The sequence below is a fragment of the Scyliorhinus torazame genome, chromosome 12 (assembly GCF_047496885.1).
Source record: "Scyliorhinus torazame isolate Kashiwa2021f chromosome 12, sScyTor2.1, whole genome shotgun sequence".
NCBI lineage: Eukaryota > Metazoa > Chordata > Chondrichthyes > Carcharhiniformes > Scyliorhinidae > Scyliorhinus > Scyliorhinus torazame.
In genome coordinates, this window is record NC_092718.1 from 196,066,757 (window position 1) to 196,084,707 (window position 17,951).

Sequence of the window (17,951 nt, forward strand, 5' to 3'; positions counted from 1 at the left end):
AGTAAGAACGGAAATGGTTTGAGGTATGATGTGCTCGAAGCATACATGACTTGGGCAGGGACTGTGCTAGCCATGTTTTTATTGCAAGAAAACTTGTTCTAATCCTAAAATGGGCAAGAAGAGAGAAACTTGGATGCTCCACGGATGGGCATAGTGTTAACGATCCGATCCCAGAATGGAACCCTGGCTCAAAAGACCTTGACTTCTATAAAACGTGGAGGAACAGAGTCACAGGATTGCTAATTAGTTATAACAACAAAGAAAATTAAATTGTTAAGTATAAAAGAAATGGGATTATGATATATATTTTTACTCCCAGTTTAACAATTGCACACAGGTTTTAGGATTAACACTGATTACTAAATCCATCTTAATCTGCATGGCCTCATTAACACAGTCTCTTTTGCTCAGTCATCTTTTGTATTTGAATACACGCTCCACTTTGAACCCCAAGTGAATGTTCATGGATGTCTCCTCAGAATCCCCCCAGATGATTGGTCATGCAAGAGTTTCCAAGCCCCACTCCCAAAAAAACACTTTTTAAAAAAAAAAAAAAATCATCTCCCATAAGTATGCTTTCCCTTGGTTTACATTCTGAAATCCAGACCATGTTTTCCAAATGACATTTTTAGTAGGCTGGACAGCTGGTTTGTAATGCAGAACAAGGCCAGCAGCGCGGGTTCAATTCCCGTACCAGCTGAGAATTCTGAATTCTTCCTCCGCGCACGCGAACAGGTGCCGGAATGTGGCGACTTGGGGCTTTTCATTGTAACTTCATTGCAGTGTTAATGTAAGTCTACTTGTGACAATAAAAATAATATTATTATTATTAAACAAAGCTTGCTCTGTTTTAGCAGCAAATCCAGTCCAGGATTGTACACCAACCCCTTTAGGGTTCCTTCGTCTTGATTGCTGTGCAAACTGCTCAGTTGTTTTAACTCTCGATTCCCAAACTGTATTAAAATGGCATCAGGCATTTCATTTGCCTTTTTGAAGGCTGTGTGAATCTGGCTACTGCAATTCTCTCTTTAACTCCAAACACTTATTTATTCTTCCTTGACCTCTTTTGAACAATATCTTGGTCTCTGTTCACTTAACTCCAGTCATCTTAAAACATTCCTTTTGTCCCAATTCCCTGGTAATCTAGACTGTAACTTGTACGTTAGGAAGCCTACCTCTTTCAGGTCAAGTCCTGCCCAGTCTTCCATCTGGGACAGTTGAGAGGTGCTCACTCCCCGAGGTCCGGTCTCCAACTGCCAAGAAATTAGCTAAACTAAAACTTAAAATTTAGCTTACCTGCACTACAAGACCCCAGTTGCTAAGCAGCCCCCACATGCTTATGCCTTTTATCTATTCATCTCGCCGGAGCCCTCTAAGCTTAGTTGGAACTTAATCAACCCCCCTCCCCACACATAGAAACACCTTTGTCCAGCAGGAGTCTAACCATAGGTTTTACCTTACCAGACACACAAACGTTAAATTAAACCCATTTAAAAATGTTTACCAATGCAAATATAAATCCCTTAAAGCCACCTATCATTTTCCTAACAATGTTTGTCACTTACCTCCATGTGCTATGATCTTCGTGTGAATGGCCTTGGCTTTAAACTAAAAATTCCATATCTGCAATTGGTCCATATAAGTAAATTTGGAAAATGGTGATTGGCAGAGTTCTGAACGCTCTGTGTTGGCTTGGAGTATTCTTGAAATAATTCAGCACTTCGAACTGAATGGGGGAGACAGTGCTGTAGTGTACAAGTCACTGGACTATTAATCCAGAGGTCCAGGCTTATATTCGGGATAGGTCACCCTGGCAGAGGAGGAATTTGGAATATCTAGAATAAAAGGCTGGTCGCAATATTGGTGATTAGTCCAACTATTATTGATTATTGTAAAAACCCATTTGCTTTACTAGTGTCCTTTTTTTAGGGAAGGAAATCTGCCGTCCTTACCTAGTCTGGCCGACATGTTCATAGAATTCCTACAGTCCAAATTTGAACCAATCCTTTGAAAGCACCATACCTAGGCCCACTTGCCCGCCCTATCCCCCCCATAACCCCACCTCTTTGGACACTAAGGAGCAATTTAGCATGACCATCTTTGGACTGTGGAAGGAAACTGGAGCACCCAGAGGAGGCCCAAGCAGACACTGGGAGAGTGCAAACTCTACACAGGCAGTCAACCAAGGCTGAGGCAGTTGTGCTAACCATTGTGCCACCCACAGAAATGTGGTTGACTCTTAACCACCCTCGGAAATGGCCTAGCAAAGGCAATTAGGGACTGGCAAATTGCTGGCCTTGTCAATAATCACATCCCATGGAAGAATATAACAAAAAGAAAAATGTCAGTTATTAAGGATTATTATTCCAACAAAGTTATGTTTGTTTCAATAATCAATCCTCCATAGAGGATCTCCCTCTATAGGGCAATTACATAGATACTATTATGGCTTTGTATAAAATGAATCCTTTTTTTGGTCCCCTATATTTCTCCAGCCTCGTTGAGCCTCTTCACAGAAATCTCCAGCCGAGGTTTCCTAATTAAAACAGCACACTTTAGGCTTTGTAAAAATCAACCTGTGGGAGAATTTGGGATGTTGTAGAAGCACTTTCCTTGCGTTCTCTCAGGAAAGCTTCAGGTTATTAGAGACATGTGATCGATCTTTCCAAAGCTCTGCACATTTGGGGCCCCTGGAGCAGTGGCCAGCTTATCGGAGAGTCACATGTAATGTTTCTTCATCAGTGTCAAGACCTCTGCATTTTCTGATAAATTGAATGCTGCCTAGGAGGATTCTCCAGCCCCATGGAGCTCAAACGTTCCACCCCTTTAATCTGCAAGAAGATGATACAGTTGCAGTTCTATGAATTTATGAGAATCTTCCCCTTGGAGTAAAAGTCTGCAACATAAAGTATTCCAGTTATATACCATGACTGTGGATAAAGTGCACTAGATCATTATTGTTAATTGCAACTTCCTGTAAGGGGATTATTTTTATTACCTGTAATTTGCTATGACTTACAGAATCACCAGTGGACTGGGCTGAAGACTGATATAGTAAAGCAACCCTTGGCAATAATTCCCTGTATAAAACAGTTAAAGACATGGTAAAGAACTGTCTGCTCCTTATCAGTCTTAAAATGTTAAAGATCATTTTTCTATAATTAGGCCTATTGCAGGAGATTAGAAAAGAAGTACCAGTGGGTCTACTACAATACTATTCACTTTGTTATAGATATATTTAAGAAACGTTTTCACGAGAAAGCTACTTTCCATTCCTGAGTTTGAATTAATGTCCTAGGTCCAACCATCTTCAGCTGCTTCATCAATGACCTTCCCTCTGTCAGAAGTGGGGGTGTTCGTGATGACTGCACAATGTTCAGCACCATGGGCGACTGAAGCAGTCCATATCCAAATGCAGCAAAACCTGGACAATATCCAGGCTTAGGCTGACAAGTGGCAAGTAACGTTTCTGCCACACAAGTGCCAGGCAATGACCATCCCTAACAAGACAAAATCTAATCATCTCCCCTTGACATTCAATAACATTTCCATCACTAAATCCCCCACTACCAGTATCCTTGGGGGTTACCATTGACCAGAAACTGAACTGGACTAGCCATATAAATACGGTGGCTACATGAGCAGTTCGGAGCTCCTGATCGCCAAGGCCTGCCCACCATCTATAAGGCACAGGTCAGAAATGTGGAATACCCACCACTTGTCTGAATGAGTGCAGCTCCAACACCACTTAGAAGCTTGGCACCATCCAGGACAAAGCAGCCTGCTTGATTGGGACCCCATCTACAAACATTCACACCCTCCACCACCAATGCACATTGGCAGTGTGTGCCATCTACAAAACACACTGCAGTAACTCACCAAGCATCCTTCAACAGCATCTTCCAAACCTGTGGCCTCTGCCACTGAGAAGGATAAGGGCCGCAGATACATGGGAAACACCAGCACTTGCAAGTTCATTTCATTTCATTTTTTCATTGAAATCCGCACTAATTTTACACTCTGGCTGTAATCTAGAAAATCGACCGTACGGGCAGGATTTTCCGGTCCTGCTGATGGCGATCCCCTGTCACGGGTTCCCAGGTGGTGATGGGTGCAAACAACAGGAAATCCCATCGACAGCGGCGGGATCAGAAGCTCCTGCCGCTGGCCAGTGGCAGGACGTTTGACACCAGAGCACAAAACGCAGGCCCGGGGATTCCGCTCTGTTATTTATTCTGCAGCCTTGCAGTTGGATGTCACATTGAATACAATATAATTCTATGGAAAGTCTGGTAAATTTAACTCAAATTACAACCGAGCCAATGGGCAAAGAGATTTGCATGTATTATCAACCATCGAAGCAGCCTACCCCCACACATCATTGATATCCTTGAGGCAAAGATTTAAAAAATATATAATTTGAGAAAGACATCTCATGCAAAATTCTTCTCCGGCTCTCTAACAAAGCAACAACAAAAAAAATCGCAGCCTTTAGCAGTCCATAGCCGCACAAATTTCCATCTACCAGAATTGGAAATGTTCTCTCAGAAACGTGCTCCCTTTTGACAGAAATAATTTGCATTGACACTGCTGCTTAGAGTCCCTGAGTTCTCCCAAAGCACTTTGTAACCAATGAAGAGGTTTTGGTGTGTCGTCACTGGTGTAACATCTAACATGGCAGTGCACTGCAATGGTGATTTTTTTTTTGTCCAGCAAGCTGCCTGCTTGTACAGTGCAGTCTCACATTACTGGTAGACGCCGATTACATACATGCAAATTACTCAATTACATACATGCAAATTACCATCTAATGTTGCTATAGAGAACTGGTGTGAGAAACCCAGGGTCACTGCTAACACTTCAAAACTGCAGTAACAAAAACTCTCAAAATAGATTCTTGTTGAATTTATATTTTTATTTTTCGCAGCATGTTGCTTTTATTTTCCAATTTTTATTGAATTTTTTCCCTCTGAACATGAGCACAACTGGCTAAATTGAATTCCGTTCCCATCTTTACTTAGAACATACAGTGCGGAAGGAGGCCATTCAGCCCATCGAGTCTGCACCGACCCACTCAAACCCTCATTTCCACTCTATCCCTGTAACCAAATAACCCCGCCTAATTTTTTTAGTCACTAAGGGCAATTTATCATGGGCAATCCACCGAACCTGCACGTCTTTGGACTGTGGGAGGAAACCGGAGCACTCGGAGGAAACCCACGCAGACACGGGGAGAACGTGCAGACTCCGCACAGACAGTGACCCAACGGGGAATCTAACCTGGGACCCTGGTGCTGTGAAGCCACAGTGCTATCCACTTGTGCTACAATGCTGCCCAACTTGTGCGACCGTGCTGGACCTGAGAAGGTTGTATTCTCACTGAAGCATTCTTATGCAGTCCCTCTGGATTGAGGGGGACTTTCTTCCAACTCCGGGGTTGTGAGTCCCTGAGGTGTCCAGTGCTGGACCCGCGCACTCTTCCACCGGTGACGCAGCTAGTGTTTAATGAGGTGGGTGGGGTGCTTGGATTTCGGTGCACTCCTTGGGCTGTTTGCACTTGGCCTCCACCGGGGCCTGTCTGAGATGTTTGAAATGGTTGGCGCATTTACCGATGCTTCTGCTCCAGTTTGGACGTTCGAGAATGTGGGGATGTTGCAGTTTTCTCTGGGAGGTTTTGAGGACGTCACTGAAAGGTTTCCTCTGCCCTCCTGGTAACTGCTTGCCATGGCAAAGCTCAGAGTCGAGAGCTTGCTTTGGGATTCTTGTGTCAGGCATGTGGACTCTCCGGCACACCCAACATGGCTGATAAACCATAGCCAGTGGCTCGATACCGGGGATGTTGGCCTGAGAGAGGGCACGGATATTGGACTACCTACAGGATTTTGCGGCAACTTCACTGATCCTTCCCCAGTGGTTTAAGGTGTCTGCTGCATGTTGTCAAGTACCTCTGAAGCATACAGGCAGGTGGATAGGACTTCAGCCTTGTACATCATGGGTTTGGTGCCAAAATTCAGGTCTCTGTCATCGCTGGCACGCTGAAGGCGATGTTGAGTTTCATCCTTGGTGTTTTCCCTCGCTGACAGGTGGCTCCCAGGGTATGAGAAATGATCCACGTTGTCTAATGGCTCATCGAGGATCTTGGTGGGTGTGGAGAGGTTTGGTGGTGGAGCAGGCAGGCAGTGTTGCATTGCAGGAGCAGTCTGGTGGAGGTCCTTTTGTCTCCCAAATTTTTAGCCCGAGGCTTATTCTTTCATAGCCTCCAATATGTGTCAACGGTAGTTTGGAACTCAGCCTCCAAGGTTTGACTGTTTCTTCAGCTTCAATCTGCTCGTGGCCACAGGTTACATCTGCATCTGTGTATGGTCGTACACTTTATAGAGCTGAAAGCCCTATTTATTCAGGCTCTCCGGATTGCCAGGGGAGAGGGGTAGAGAGCTAGGGGCAACGTGTGTGTGTGTGTGTGTGTGTGACGGTGGCCCTGTGGTGATAGGTAGGAGGTCCTAGGCCGACTCTCTAAATGTGATGAAAAACATGACAGAATGTCCGCAGAAGATTGCACCGGGGAAGCATTTTTAGGTACTTCCACTGGTTGGTAGTTTGGACATTTAAACAACCTGATTTGTGACGCGTACGAATTAGAAGTAAGTCACTCGGCCCCTTGAAGCAGCCCCGCCATTCACTAAGATCATGGCTGATCTGATTGTAACTTCAACACCTGCCCCAAATAACCTTTCACCCAATATCTAGCTCTTCCTTAAAAATATTCAGAGACTCTGCTTCCACTGCCTTTTCAGGAAGTAAATTCTTCCCACCAAAATGGATAATTTCACATTTTTCCACATTAAGCTCCATGGATGGATCCTTACACATTCTGCAAACTCACTTCACCCATGTTGTTGCCAAATTTTGTCCCAAAATAAAAGAACATTTTCCTCCTGTTTTAGAGGTTGCTTCTGCGATTTCATTACCTGCTAATGAAGTGGTGCTGGACGTCTTTTTCAGGTCTTCAGAATAGTTAATATTTGCCTGGGCACCCCTCCGGAAACTTTTACCTGGGAATTCCGAGATAAAGAAAAGAATTACAAGAAGATTGGGCCACTGACACCTCTTCAATTTTACAGAAAACATGTGAAGCCATTTTACAATATGGAAGACAAGGTAGGAGAAATTACTTTGTGGAGTTGTTACTTCCATGATGTCCTTGCAGCTAAAGGTGTTACTTTAACAAAACGTCTCCTGTTTGACAGCCCAACACCAACTCATTTCTTGACCAGTCAGAACCAATGATCTGTAAGCCATGGACTTCACAGTGCAAAAAACAGGCCATTTGGTCGAAGTTGGCATTTATGCTCCGCTTGAGCTTTCTACCATTCTTCACCCAATTCTATCATAATATCAATCTGTGCCTTCCTCCCTCATGTATTTCTCTAGCTCCTTTCTGTAAGATTTGACCAGAAGTAAAATCATTTTAAGACATATCAGTTTTCCAGAAGTAAGCGACTGGGGATATGGCATGACAATTTCTATTTTAAAAAAATATTTGTATTAGTTTTTAACATTTCATACAAAATAAAAACATTTCATACAAATTAACAATCAAAATTACAAACCATGTATAACCAACCATCCCCAACCCTTACTACCTCTCCCCAATAGAACTCCCCCCTCCCCCCACTAACAGTGACCAGATCCTTGAAATGCAATAAAAAGGGATGTCATCTGCGATAGAATCCATCAACCGCTCTCCTCATCGTGAACTTAACCTTCTCGAGAGGAAAAAACTCCATCAAGTCACCCAGCCATGCTGCAGCACTCGGCAATGTCGCCTGTCTGCAACTCAGCAGGATACACCCCCGGGCAAAAGCCAAAGCGTCCGCCATCACCCCTATCCTCCGTTCCGCTCGTCCGACATCCCAAATATCCTGACTAATAGGCAGGGTTCCAAATCCACATTTAAAATTGCCGATCAGGGGCGAGATTCTCCGACCCCCCGCCGGGTTGGAGAATCGCCGGGGGCTGGCGTGAATCCCGCCCCCGCCGGTTGCCAAATTTTCCGGCACCGGATATTCGGCAGGGACGGGAATCGCGCTGCGCCGGTCGCCTCCCCCCCCCCCCGCGATTCTCCGGCCCGGATGGGCCAAAGTCCCGCTGCTAGGATGCCTGTCCAGCCGGCGTGGATTAAACCACCTCTCTTACCGGCGGGACAAGGCGGCGCGGGCGGGCTCCCGGGTCCTGGGGGGGGGGCGCGGGGCGATTTGGCCCCGGGGGGTGCCCTCACGGTGGCCTGGCCCGCGATCGGGGCCCACCGATCCGCGGGCGGGCCTGTGCCGTGAGGGGCACTCTTTTCCTTCCACCTTCGCCACGGTCTCCACCATGGCGGAGGCGGAAGAGACTTCCTCCACTGCGCATGCGCGGGGTGCCGTGAGCAGCCGCTAACGCTCCCGCGCATGCGCCGCCCGGCAATGTCATTTCCTCGCCAGCTGGCGGGGCACTTCTGCCAGCTGGCGGGGTGGAAATCAGTCCGGCGCGGGCCTAGCCCCTCAACGTTAGCCCTTCAACGTTAGGGCTCGGCCCCCCAAGATGCGGAGGATTCCGCACCTTTGGGGCGGCGCAATGCCCGACTGATTTGCGCCGTTTTTGGCGCCAGTCGGCGGACATCGTGCCGATACCGGAGAATTTCGCCCATGGTGTTTAAAAAAGGCCCCCAAAAACCCACCAAGTCGGGGCAAGACCAGAACATGTGCGTATGGTTTGCAGGCCCCCTCAAATACCGCTCACACCTATCCTCAACCCCCTCAAACAGCTCATTCTGGCCTTGGTGAGATGCGCTCTGAACACCACCTTGAGCTGAATCAAACTTATCCCTGCGCAGCATGACGTATGGAGATGACCACCGTCTTCGACAAATACTTCACTGGAGCGAACAACAGAGTGGTCGTCACCAATTCCTCCAGACACGACCCCTTACATGACCCTGACTCCATTCGTACTCGGACAATGTCCCGAACCAACCCAACACCTTGGCTGCCCAACAACAAGTTCGACAGTGCCAGCACACACACCCCCCCCCCACACCGCTCCCTATGCAAGACCCCTCTCCGAATCCGAGACGGTCGCCTACCTGAACCCTGTTACGAGCTGCTCCTGACCCCGAAGGCACTGCTCCTGACCCCGAAGGCACGCTTTCAGCAGAAAGACCGGAAGGCACTAAAACAAGAACACGAATCGTGGCAAGATATTCATCTTAATTGCCTGCATCCAGCCCGCCAGAGACCATGGAAGGCTGTGCCATCTCTGCAAATCCGCCCTCCCCGTACTCGGCAAGCTAATAAAGTTCAGCTTGTGAAGCCGTGCCCAGTCCAGACCAGCATCACATGAACCTCCAGATAGCGAAAACTAGTTCCAGTGCACAAAACGGGCAACCCCTCAACGGAGCCTCATACGACAACCGCACCTACGACACAAACCCAGTCCCAAACTTCCCCAGAACTGTAAACCAGTATCTCCATTCAACCCTATCGAAGGCCTTCTCTGCGTCCAATGACATAATTATCTCTGGCTCTGGCCCCACTTCCAGTACAGAACCGCGTTGAGTAGCTGTCTCACATTAGACGACAGCTTCCTGCTCTTTACAAAGCCTGTCTGGTCCTCTCCCACAAGCTCCGGGAGGCACCGCTCCAACCTTAACGCCACAACCTTAGCTAGAAGTTTGCATTCACATTAAGTGGAGAAATGGGTCGATACGACCCAAACTCCGTCGGATCCTGAACCTTCTTTAAAGGAGGGAGATAGAAGCTTGCCCCAACATCTCCGGAAGGGAACCCTCTGACAGTGAGTCCTTACACATCTCCAGCAACAATGGGGCCAACAAAATTCTACCGGGAATCCATCTGGCACGGTTCCTTCCCAGACTACATCTTCCCCTAAGCAGTGCACACCTCGTCCAAACCCAGCAGTGCCTCCAAATCTTCCCGCAACTCCTCCACCAAACAGGCGCATGGTTCGAAATAACCACCGGCGAATACTCTGTCCCTACTTACCCCAGGGTGCAAAGTTTTAGCCATCACAAAGAAGTCAATCCTTGAGTATATCTTCTACACCGATGGAAATAAAAATGAAAACTCCTTACAGAAAAATTAAAAGGCATTGTGTACCAGAGAGGCATTCAACGTTGCCTAAAGCGCCATGATGCTAGTTAGGCTAACACCAGAAAATAGTCCACGTTTAATAGTGCTAATAGATCATAGAATTTACAGTGCAGAAGGAGGCCATTCAGCCCATCGAGTCTGCACTGGCCCTTGGAAAGAGCACACCACCTATGCCCACACCTCCACCCTATCCCCGTAACCCAATAACCCCACCGAACCTTTTGACACTAAGGGGAATTTAGCACAGCCAATCCACCTAACCTGCACATCTTTGGACTGTGGGAGGAAACCGGAGCACCCGGAGGAAACCCATGCAGACACAGGGAGAATGTGCAGACTCCACACAGACAGTAACCAAGTCAGGAATTGAACCTGGGACCCTGGAGCTGTGAAGCAACTGCTAATCACTGTGCTACCGTGCTAATGATAGCAAGCATAAAAAAAAATGCTCCTCCCACAGTCCAAAGGCATGCAAGTTAGGTGGATTGTCCATGATAAATTGCCCTTAGTGACCAAAAGGGTTGTGAGGGGCTAGTGGGTTACGGGGATAGGGTGGAAGTGAGGGCTTAAGTGGGTAGGTGCAGACTCGATGGGCCGAATGGCCTCCTTCTGCACTGTATGTTCTAGATGAGATCGTAGCTGTACTCAATTAATAAGATTTGGGTGATTAAATACTTGGTCAATTGCTGACCAATGTGCTAAAGACTGATTTTTTTTTTCCTCTATGTTTTGTAGGTGTGCCTGGTTAATGACCCGAGAACGTTCAACCCCTTTGACAAGCTGTACACGGTCGATTTCCTAAATAACATGATAAATACGAAGAGCACTTTATACATCAACCAGCCCATTCAGGAGTTAAAGCGTTTGGCTGCTGCTTCCATCAAGTCTGGAGAGGTTTACATATTCTTACACTTAACCTCTATAATTTTGTCGTAAAATCTAAACTTTTTTGCTCCAAAGTACAATGCAACTTGTGGAATGGCAAAGAGCAGGTACCTGATCTGCAAACCTTTACAAAGTCAGAGTGTTTCTAAATGTTGGTTATAAGGAGGTGCTGTTTAATGGCCCAGGGGGGAAAAGTCAGGCCAATGTGCCTCCGTTATTTAATGTATTGCACTATATCTTTCAATGATTCAGTTATCTAGAAGGCTTGAGTAGAAACCTGGGAAACCGTATTTCCACCTGGCATCTCCCAGGGCTAGAGGAAACCACTGGAAGACTGGACACGCTGGGATACTCTTGCTTAACCTGGTCTCCTCTCGGAGCAGATCTTCAGTCTGTCCTCTTGGCTGCGATGTGAACAAGCTTGGGAGTGAGGAAGAAGATTGGACTACCGAAGATCAAAAAAGAATATACTACATCCAAGTCATTAATGGAATGGTCCATTTGCAATGCAGTTAGATTATAGGAGTGGGTTTCTAACACAGATGTCACAAATTTTTAAAGATAAACTGATTGCCCTGAAATTCTAACCAATAGTGGGGGGGGGGGGGAGTAGAAGAGGAAGAGTTACACCTTTATACATAGACATAGAACATAGTGCAAAAGTAGGCCATTCGGCCCATCGAGTCTGCACCGACCCACTTAAGCCCTCACTTCCATCCTATCCCCGTAACCCAATAACCCCGCCTAACGTTTTTAGTCACAAAGGGCAATTTATCATGGACAATCCACCTAACCTGCACGTCTTTGGATGGTGGGAGGAAACCGGAGCACCCGGAGGAAACCCACGCAGGCATGGGGAGAACGTGCAGACTCCGCACAGACAGTGACCCAGCGGGGAACCTGGGACCCTGGCACTATCCACTTGTGCTACCATGCTGCCGACTTGGGCTTCGGGTCTGTAAGCCACACAGTGAATGAATTTTGTCTGCTCCTTCTAGGTCAAGCAGGAGTCTTTGCCTTTGAAGGCCGAGGCGGTAGTTGGACTAGTAATAGAGAGACTCAGTCTATTCCTGTGGGGACATGGGGTTCAAATCCCGCCTCAGCAGCTGGTACTATTTAAATGTAGTTAATAAATCTGGAATTACAAAAGCTAGTTTCAATAATAAAATCATAAAAACCCACCTGGTTCATTTAATGTCTTCGAGGGAAGGAAATGCCACCCTTGCCTCATCTGGTTTACATATGACTTCAGTCCTATAACAGTGTAGTTGACTCTTAAATGCTGCAAGCCACTCAGGTGTATCAAACCTCTATGAAGTCTTAACCGGAATGAAACTTGGCAAATCACCCGGAATTTTCCTGGGCACCGGAACCGACAAAGGCAAACTCATCCCTGTCCACCTTGCAAAGTCCTCCTTACTAATAACATTGGGAGAGCTGCCCCACAGACTAGTGAAGCTCCTCTCTCACCGCAGGAGAGGTGCCAGAGGACAGATAATGTGGTGCCATTATTCAAGAAAGGAAGTAGGGGGAAAAAAAAACCAGGTAATTATAGGCCAGTGAGTGTAACGTCAAGTGATAGGGAAATTGTTGGAATAAATTCTGAGGGACAGAATTAATCTCCACTTGGAGAGGCAAGACTAAATGAAGGATAGTCGGCATGGCTTTGTCGGGGAGATTATGTCTAAAAATGTGATTGAATTTTGCGAGGAAGTGACTAGGGTGTGAAGATGAGGGCAGTGCAGTTGATGTAGCCTACATGGGACGTCAGTAAGGATTTTGACAAGGTTCCGCATGGGAGACTGGTCAAGAAGGTAAGGGCCCATTGGATCCAGGGCAAATTGGACCCAAAATTAGCTTAGTGGCAGAAGGCAGAGGGTGATGATCAAAGATTGTTTTTGTAACTGGAAACCTGGTATGGTAGGGAGAGAGTTTCCCTGCGAGTTCTCAACATCAACTTTGGACCTTATAAAGTCGCATAGCATCAGGCCAAGGCATCAGCAAGGAAACTTCCTGCTGACTGCCACCTACGATCCCCATCTTACCTGATGAACCTGTACGCCACCATGGTGAACAGTACTTGGAGGGTGGCAAGAGTGCAGATTGTACTCTGGCTGGGGGACATCAACATCCAAGAGTGTCTTGGTAACACCCCTACTGATTGAGCGCTAAAGGACATATTGCTAGACAGGGTCTGCAGCAGGTAGTGAGGGAACCAATAAGAGGAAAATCCTCTTTGACCTCTGTCACCGATCTACTAGTCGCAGATGTATCTGTCTTTGACCGTATTGGAGACAGTTCCATCTTCACAAAAATATTTGTCCATGGGATGTGTGCGTCGCTGGCTGGGTCAGCATTTCTTGCCCATCCCCAAGGGCATTTAAGAGTCAACCACATTGCTGTGGATCTGGAGTCATATGTAGGCCAGACGGGGTAAGGACAACAGATTTCCTTCCAAAGGACATTTGTGAACCAGATTGGTTTCATTGTCACCTTTAGACTTTTAATTCCAGATTTTTATTGAATTCAAATTTCACATGAAATCAAGAAATATTGGATACAGTAAAGGCTACGGGCCCTGACGGTATTCTGGCTGAAGACGTGCTCCAGAAATAACGGCACCCCTAGCCAAGCTGTTCCAGTACAACTACAACATTGGCATCTACCCGTCAAATGTGGAAAATTGAAATTGGCCAGGTATGTCCTGTACACAAGAAACAGGACAAATCCCGACCTCTGCAGAGAGTAACCCTCCCCTCCTGCATGGCCGAGTGCAGGTGCACCAACAGTCAAGAAGCTCTACACAATCCGGGACACAGCAGCTCACGAGATTGGCACCCCAGGCACTACCTTCAACATTCACTGCGCCACTGACACAGCGGAAACAGTATGTACAATCTACAACATGCACCAGTGCTCCTGACAACACCTTCCAAACCTGAAGCCTAGACCACCGCAGCAGATGCGTGGGAACACCCAAGTTCCCCTCGTAGCCACACACCATTCTGACTTGGAACTAAGCCGCCATTTCTTCACTATTGCTGCGTCAAAAATCTTGTAACTCCCTCCCAAACTGCACTGCGGCTGTACCTGCAGTGGATGGACAGCGGCGGTTCAAGCAGGCAGCTCTCCGCTACCTTCTCAGGGGCAATGTGGGTTGGGCAATAAAAATGCTGGTCTAGCCAGCAAGGCCCACGTCACTTGACTGAATTTTTACAAAGAGAGCAACCTCAGTCCCAACTCTTCCTTCCCCTCCTGCGTTTGGAGTCACCTCCTAAACCAGAAGATGGCTCTGTGAGATTGAAAACATCACAACCATTCTGTCTTCCAAAAAAGCTACTCCAAAACCACCTCCATACTCCGATGAAACCACATTCAGGTTATGTTAGAACATTGCTTTGAAATTGTTTCAAGTTAATGAGATTTTTGTCTAATGACAAAAGAGGCTTTCTATTTCTGTGCTGCTTCTTCTTGATGACTACAATGGGTTTGCAATGTCTTTTTTTCTTAAATAACACATTGATAGGACGTTTCTTTGATTCCATGTTCTATTGCCCCGTTTTCACAGTCTGTGAACATCTGTGGGACCTGACATGCCACGTCCAATCCAGCTCCACTCTATACTACAGTACATGTTTATCGCTTCATTATCTTCCTTGCTGTTCATTCCCTTGGTGCTGACACATGCTGTTCCCGTAGCAGGCGCTCTCCCAGTCCAAGCTCAGTGGTTTGCAGATGCGTCAACCTAAAGCTGCAGCTTCTGTTCTGGCCCCGCCTCTGACCGCAATTTCTGTCATGCAAACTAAACCCTGTACTGGCTCTCCTGTGGGTAAAGTCTCTGGCGCAGGGTCCTGATAACACCAAGAGATAACGCCAGTCTCTGCTAACACCGTGACCTAATGCCAACCAAACATGACACTTTTATTTACATGGCAGACGAGTAATGGATCTCTCGAAATACTGATAGGTGTCGTCAGCCTGGGATCAATGGTGGGACTGTGTCTTTGAGCCAGAAGATGGCGGATTGAAGTCTTGCTCCAGAGACTTGAGCACAAAGTCTGGGCTGACACAGTGCAGCACTGAGGGAGCGGTGCATTACCTTGCAGGTTAAACCCCAGGTTTAAGAACCAGACCCGGTGATACTATTATAAAGACAAGGGGAGTTCTCCCTGTGCCATGGTCAGTATTTATTCCCTCATCCAGCACCACTAAAATAGATGATCTAAATGATTATTTATTGCTACATGTTGGAGCTTGCGGTGCAGAAACTGACTGCTGTGTTTCCTACATTACGGTACTGACTATAGTTCAAAAGCAGCTCATTGGTTGCAATTGCATTTTGGGCCAACCCAAGGCTGTGACCACTGCAATAACAATGCAATTTCCAACTTTCTTTCTAATGTTCTTAACTTAATATTTAGGCAGTCTGGTTTGGATGCGATGTTGGAAAGGGATTTTGCAGCAAGCTGGGGATTAATGATCCCAAAATGTAAGTATCTAACCATGAAACAAATAAAGTTGTGCTGTCGAGATTAAAAATAGTAGAAACCATTGCTAAACATTGTAAGATATTTTTTGTCTAGATAATAGCCCCACTTAACACATGCCCCCCCCTCAAAGACTGTTCACCGACCCCCATGGTACAGCTAACCATCTAGCCAACTGAACAAACTGGTCCGTTCCCCCATTGCCAGGGGAAATTATGCCCTCCCTCTCGTGACAATACCTTGCAGTAACGCGACCTTGGGGACGCAAAACCCTGTAAGTAAAATTATAATTAGACAGTCATGCTGAAATTTGATATTCCAACCCGCTACAGTTCCTTCCAGATTCAGCACAGGCAATTCAACCCATCCCCCTTATTCTTGCCCATAACCCAGCTCTGTTTTAATATCAGGGCCAGACTCCTTTTATGAACTCCTGAGTTACTTCTATCATAAACCATAGAACTACTGTGGATTGCACAAAGTTGAAATTTTAGAAAAAGAAACAAAAAAAAAAAGAGAAGAAGATTTAATTTGAATACCAATTCTTTTTGATCAGACAGGATCTTGGTTTGTTTCTTACCAATGTTATGAAATTATTTTCTCGATGCAAGTATTTCGGCATGCACCTTTCACATTTCTTTGACCCCAGTCGAATGACGGTGTCACAGTTTCGCCCAGGTGCAGCAATGTTTACAAAAGAAAAAGCGCTGATTTTAAGATTAAAAGTACTACGTGTTCTTGTGTTCACTCAGCTCCAGAAACATAGAAAATAGGAGCAGGCGTAGGCCACTCAGGCCTGCCAGCCTGCTGCACCATCTGTCCAGCCACACATAGAATTTACAGTGCAGAAGGAGGCCATTCGGCCCATCGAGTCTGCACCGGCTCTTGGAAAGAGCACCCTACTTGACCCCCACACCTCCACCATATCTCCGTAACCCTGCAACCCCATCTAACCCATGGGCAATTTGGTATGGCAAATCCACCTAACCTGCACATCTTTGGACTGTGGGAGGAAACCGGAGCACCCAGAGGAAACCCACGCAGACACGGGGAGAATGTGCAGACTCCGCACAGGCAGTGACCCAAGCGGGAATCGAACCTGGGACCCTGGCACTGTGAAGCCATAGTGTTAACCACTATGCTACCGTGCTGTCCGTTCATCTGGTCTACTCTCCTTTTCCTGCACTCACTAGCACGTGGTACTGGGAATACTAGCTTTGAGTTCCTGCTTCTTAATCATTTCCTAGCCCCCTATATTCAGCTATCAAGACCTCACCCCTCTTCTTGCCTATTTCGTTGGACCACAACCTCTAGTTGTCAATCCTCACCTTTCAGAATGTCCCGTAGCTACTCATTGACATCTCTAACCCTGGCACCAGGGAGGCAACATACCACCCTGGTGCGGTGCCTGCAGCCGCAGAAACACAAAGGTCTATCTGTTTCTCTTACAATAAAATTCCCAAGCTGCCCTCCCATGACTTACCCTTAATTCTTTCCCTTTACTTCATCCCATTTAGGGTATGTTAAGGACAATAGAACTACTCACCAAGTCCTACTTAGCAAGGCTGATGCTCTTCTTTCTGAGGCGAGGTAGAAAAGGCGCCCTGATCCCTCCTCACCAAACTCCCTCAGTCACCAAACTCCCTCAGTCACCAAACTCCCTCAGTCACCAAACTCCCTCAGTCACCAAACTCCCTCAGTCACCAAACTCCCTCAGTCACCAAACTCCCTCAGTCACCAAACTCCCTCAGTCACCAAACTCCCTCAGTCACCAAACTCCCTCAGTCACCAAACTCCCTCAGTCACCAAACTCCCTCAGTCACCAAACTCCCTCAGTCACCAAACTCCAATTTGAAGATTCTCCTGCAGTCCAAAGCTGCACTCCAGTGCAGACCAGCACGTTAAGATAGCCTGCTTTTGTACTCAACTGAATCTAACCTCTGGAAACCTGTTTAAGCCAGTTATCTAACTAATTGCAGCTGCAATCAGAACTTGAATAAGTCCTGTTTTGATGTTTGACTAAAGCATACCTTTTTCCAACCCAAACATTAGTTTTTAGTTAATTGCGCAATTAAAAAAAGACTAGACTGAATTAACCCTTAATTTAACCTTTAAATTCCCTCAGTCGCCAGACTCCAACTTAAGCACTCTACCGCAGTCCAAAGCCGCACTCCAGTGCTGACAAAGCTTCACTCAACTGAATCTATCAGAAGCTGTGAAGTAGATGCACAGTTGCCATGAGTGGTTAAGTATAGGCAGGGTTAACAGCTGAATAAATGAGTTGGCGCTGATCGATTGTAAAGTACACAAGTGTAGACCCCTACACCTTAACTGGTAAATTGAGTGGCCGGACTCCCACCATGGAATGCACTCAAAACCACTGCTTGCTTTAAGGAAGGCAACTTCCTGGGAGCAGAGGAAATTACAGAAG

General features: G+C 46.5%; 1 protein-coding gene across 1 annotated transcript in view; it reads left to right on the plus strand.

Moving 5' to 3' along the window:
• The window catches only part of blmh (bleomycin hydrolase), a 105,804-nt gene that overhangs the window by 40,674 nt on the left and 47,179 nt on the right, over positions 1-17,951 (plus strand). Inside the window, exons 7-9 of the mRNA XM_072469601.1 lie at positions 7,003-7,158; positions 10,884-11,042; positions 15,455-15,522. Coding sequence (XP_072325702.1) covers positions 7,003-7,158; positions 10,884-11,042; positions 15,455-15,522 — 383 coding nt within the window. The remainder of the gene's footprint in view (positions 1-7,002; positions 7,159-10,883; positions 11,043-15,454; positions 15,523-17,951) is intronic.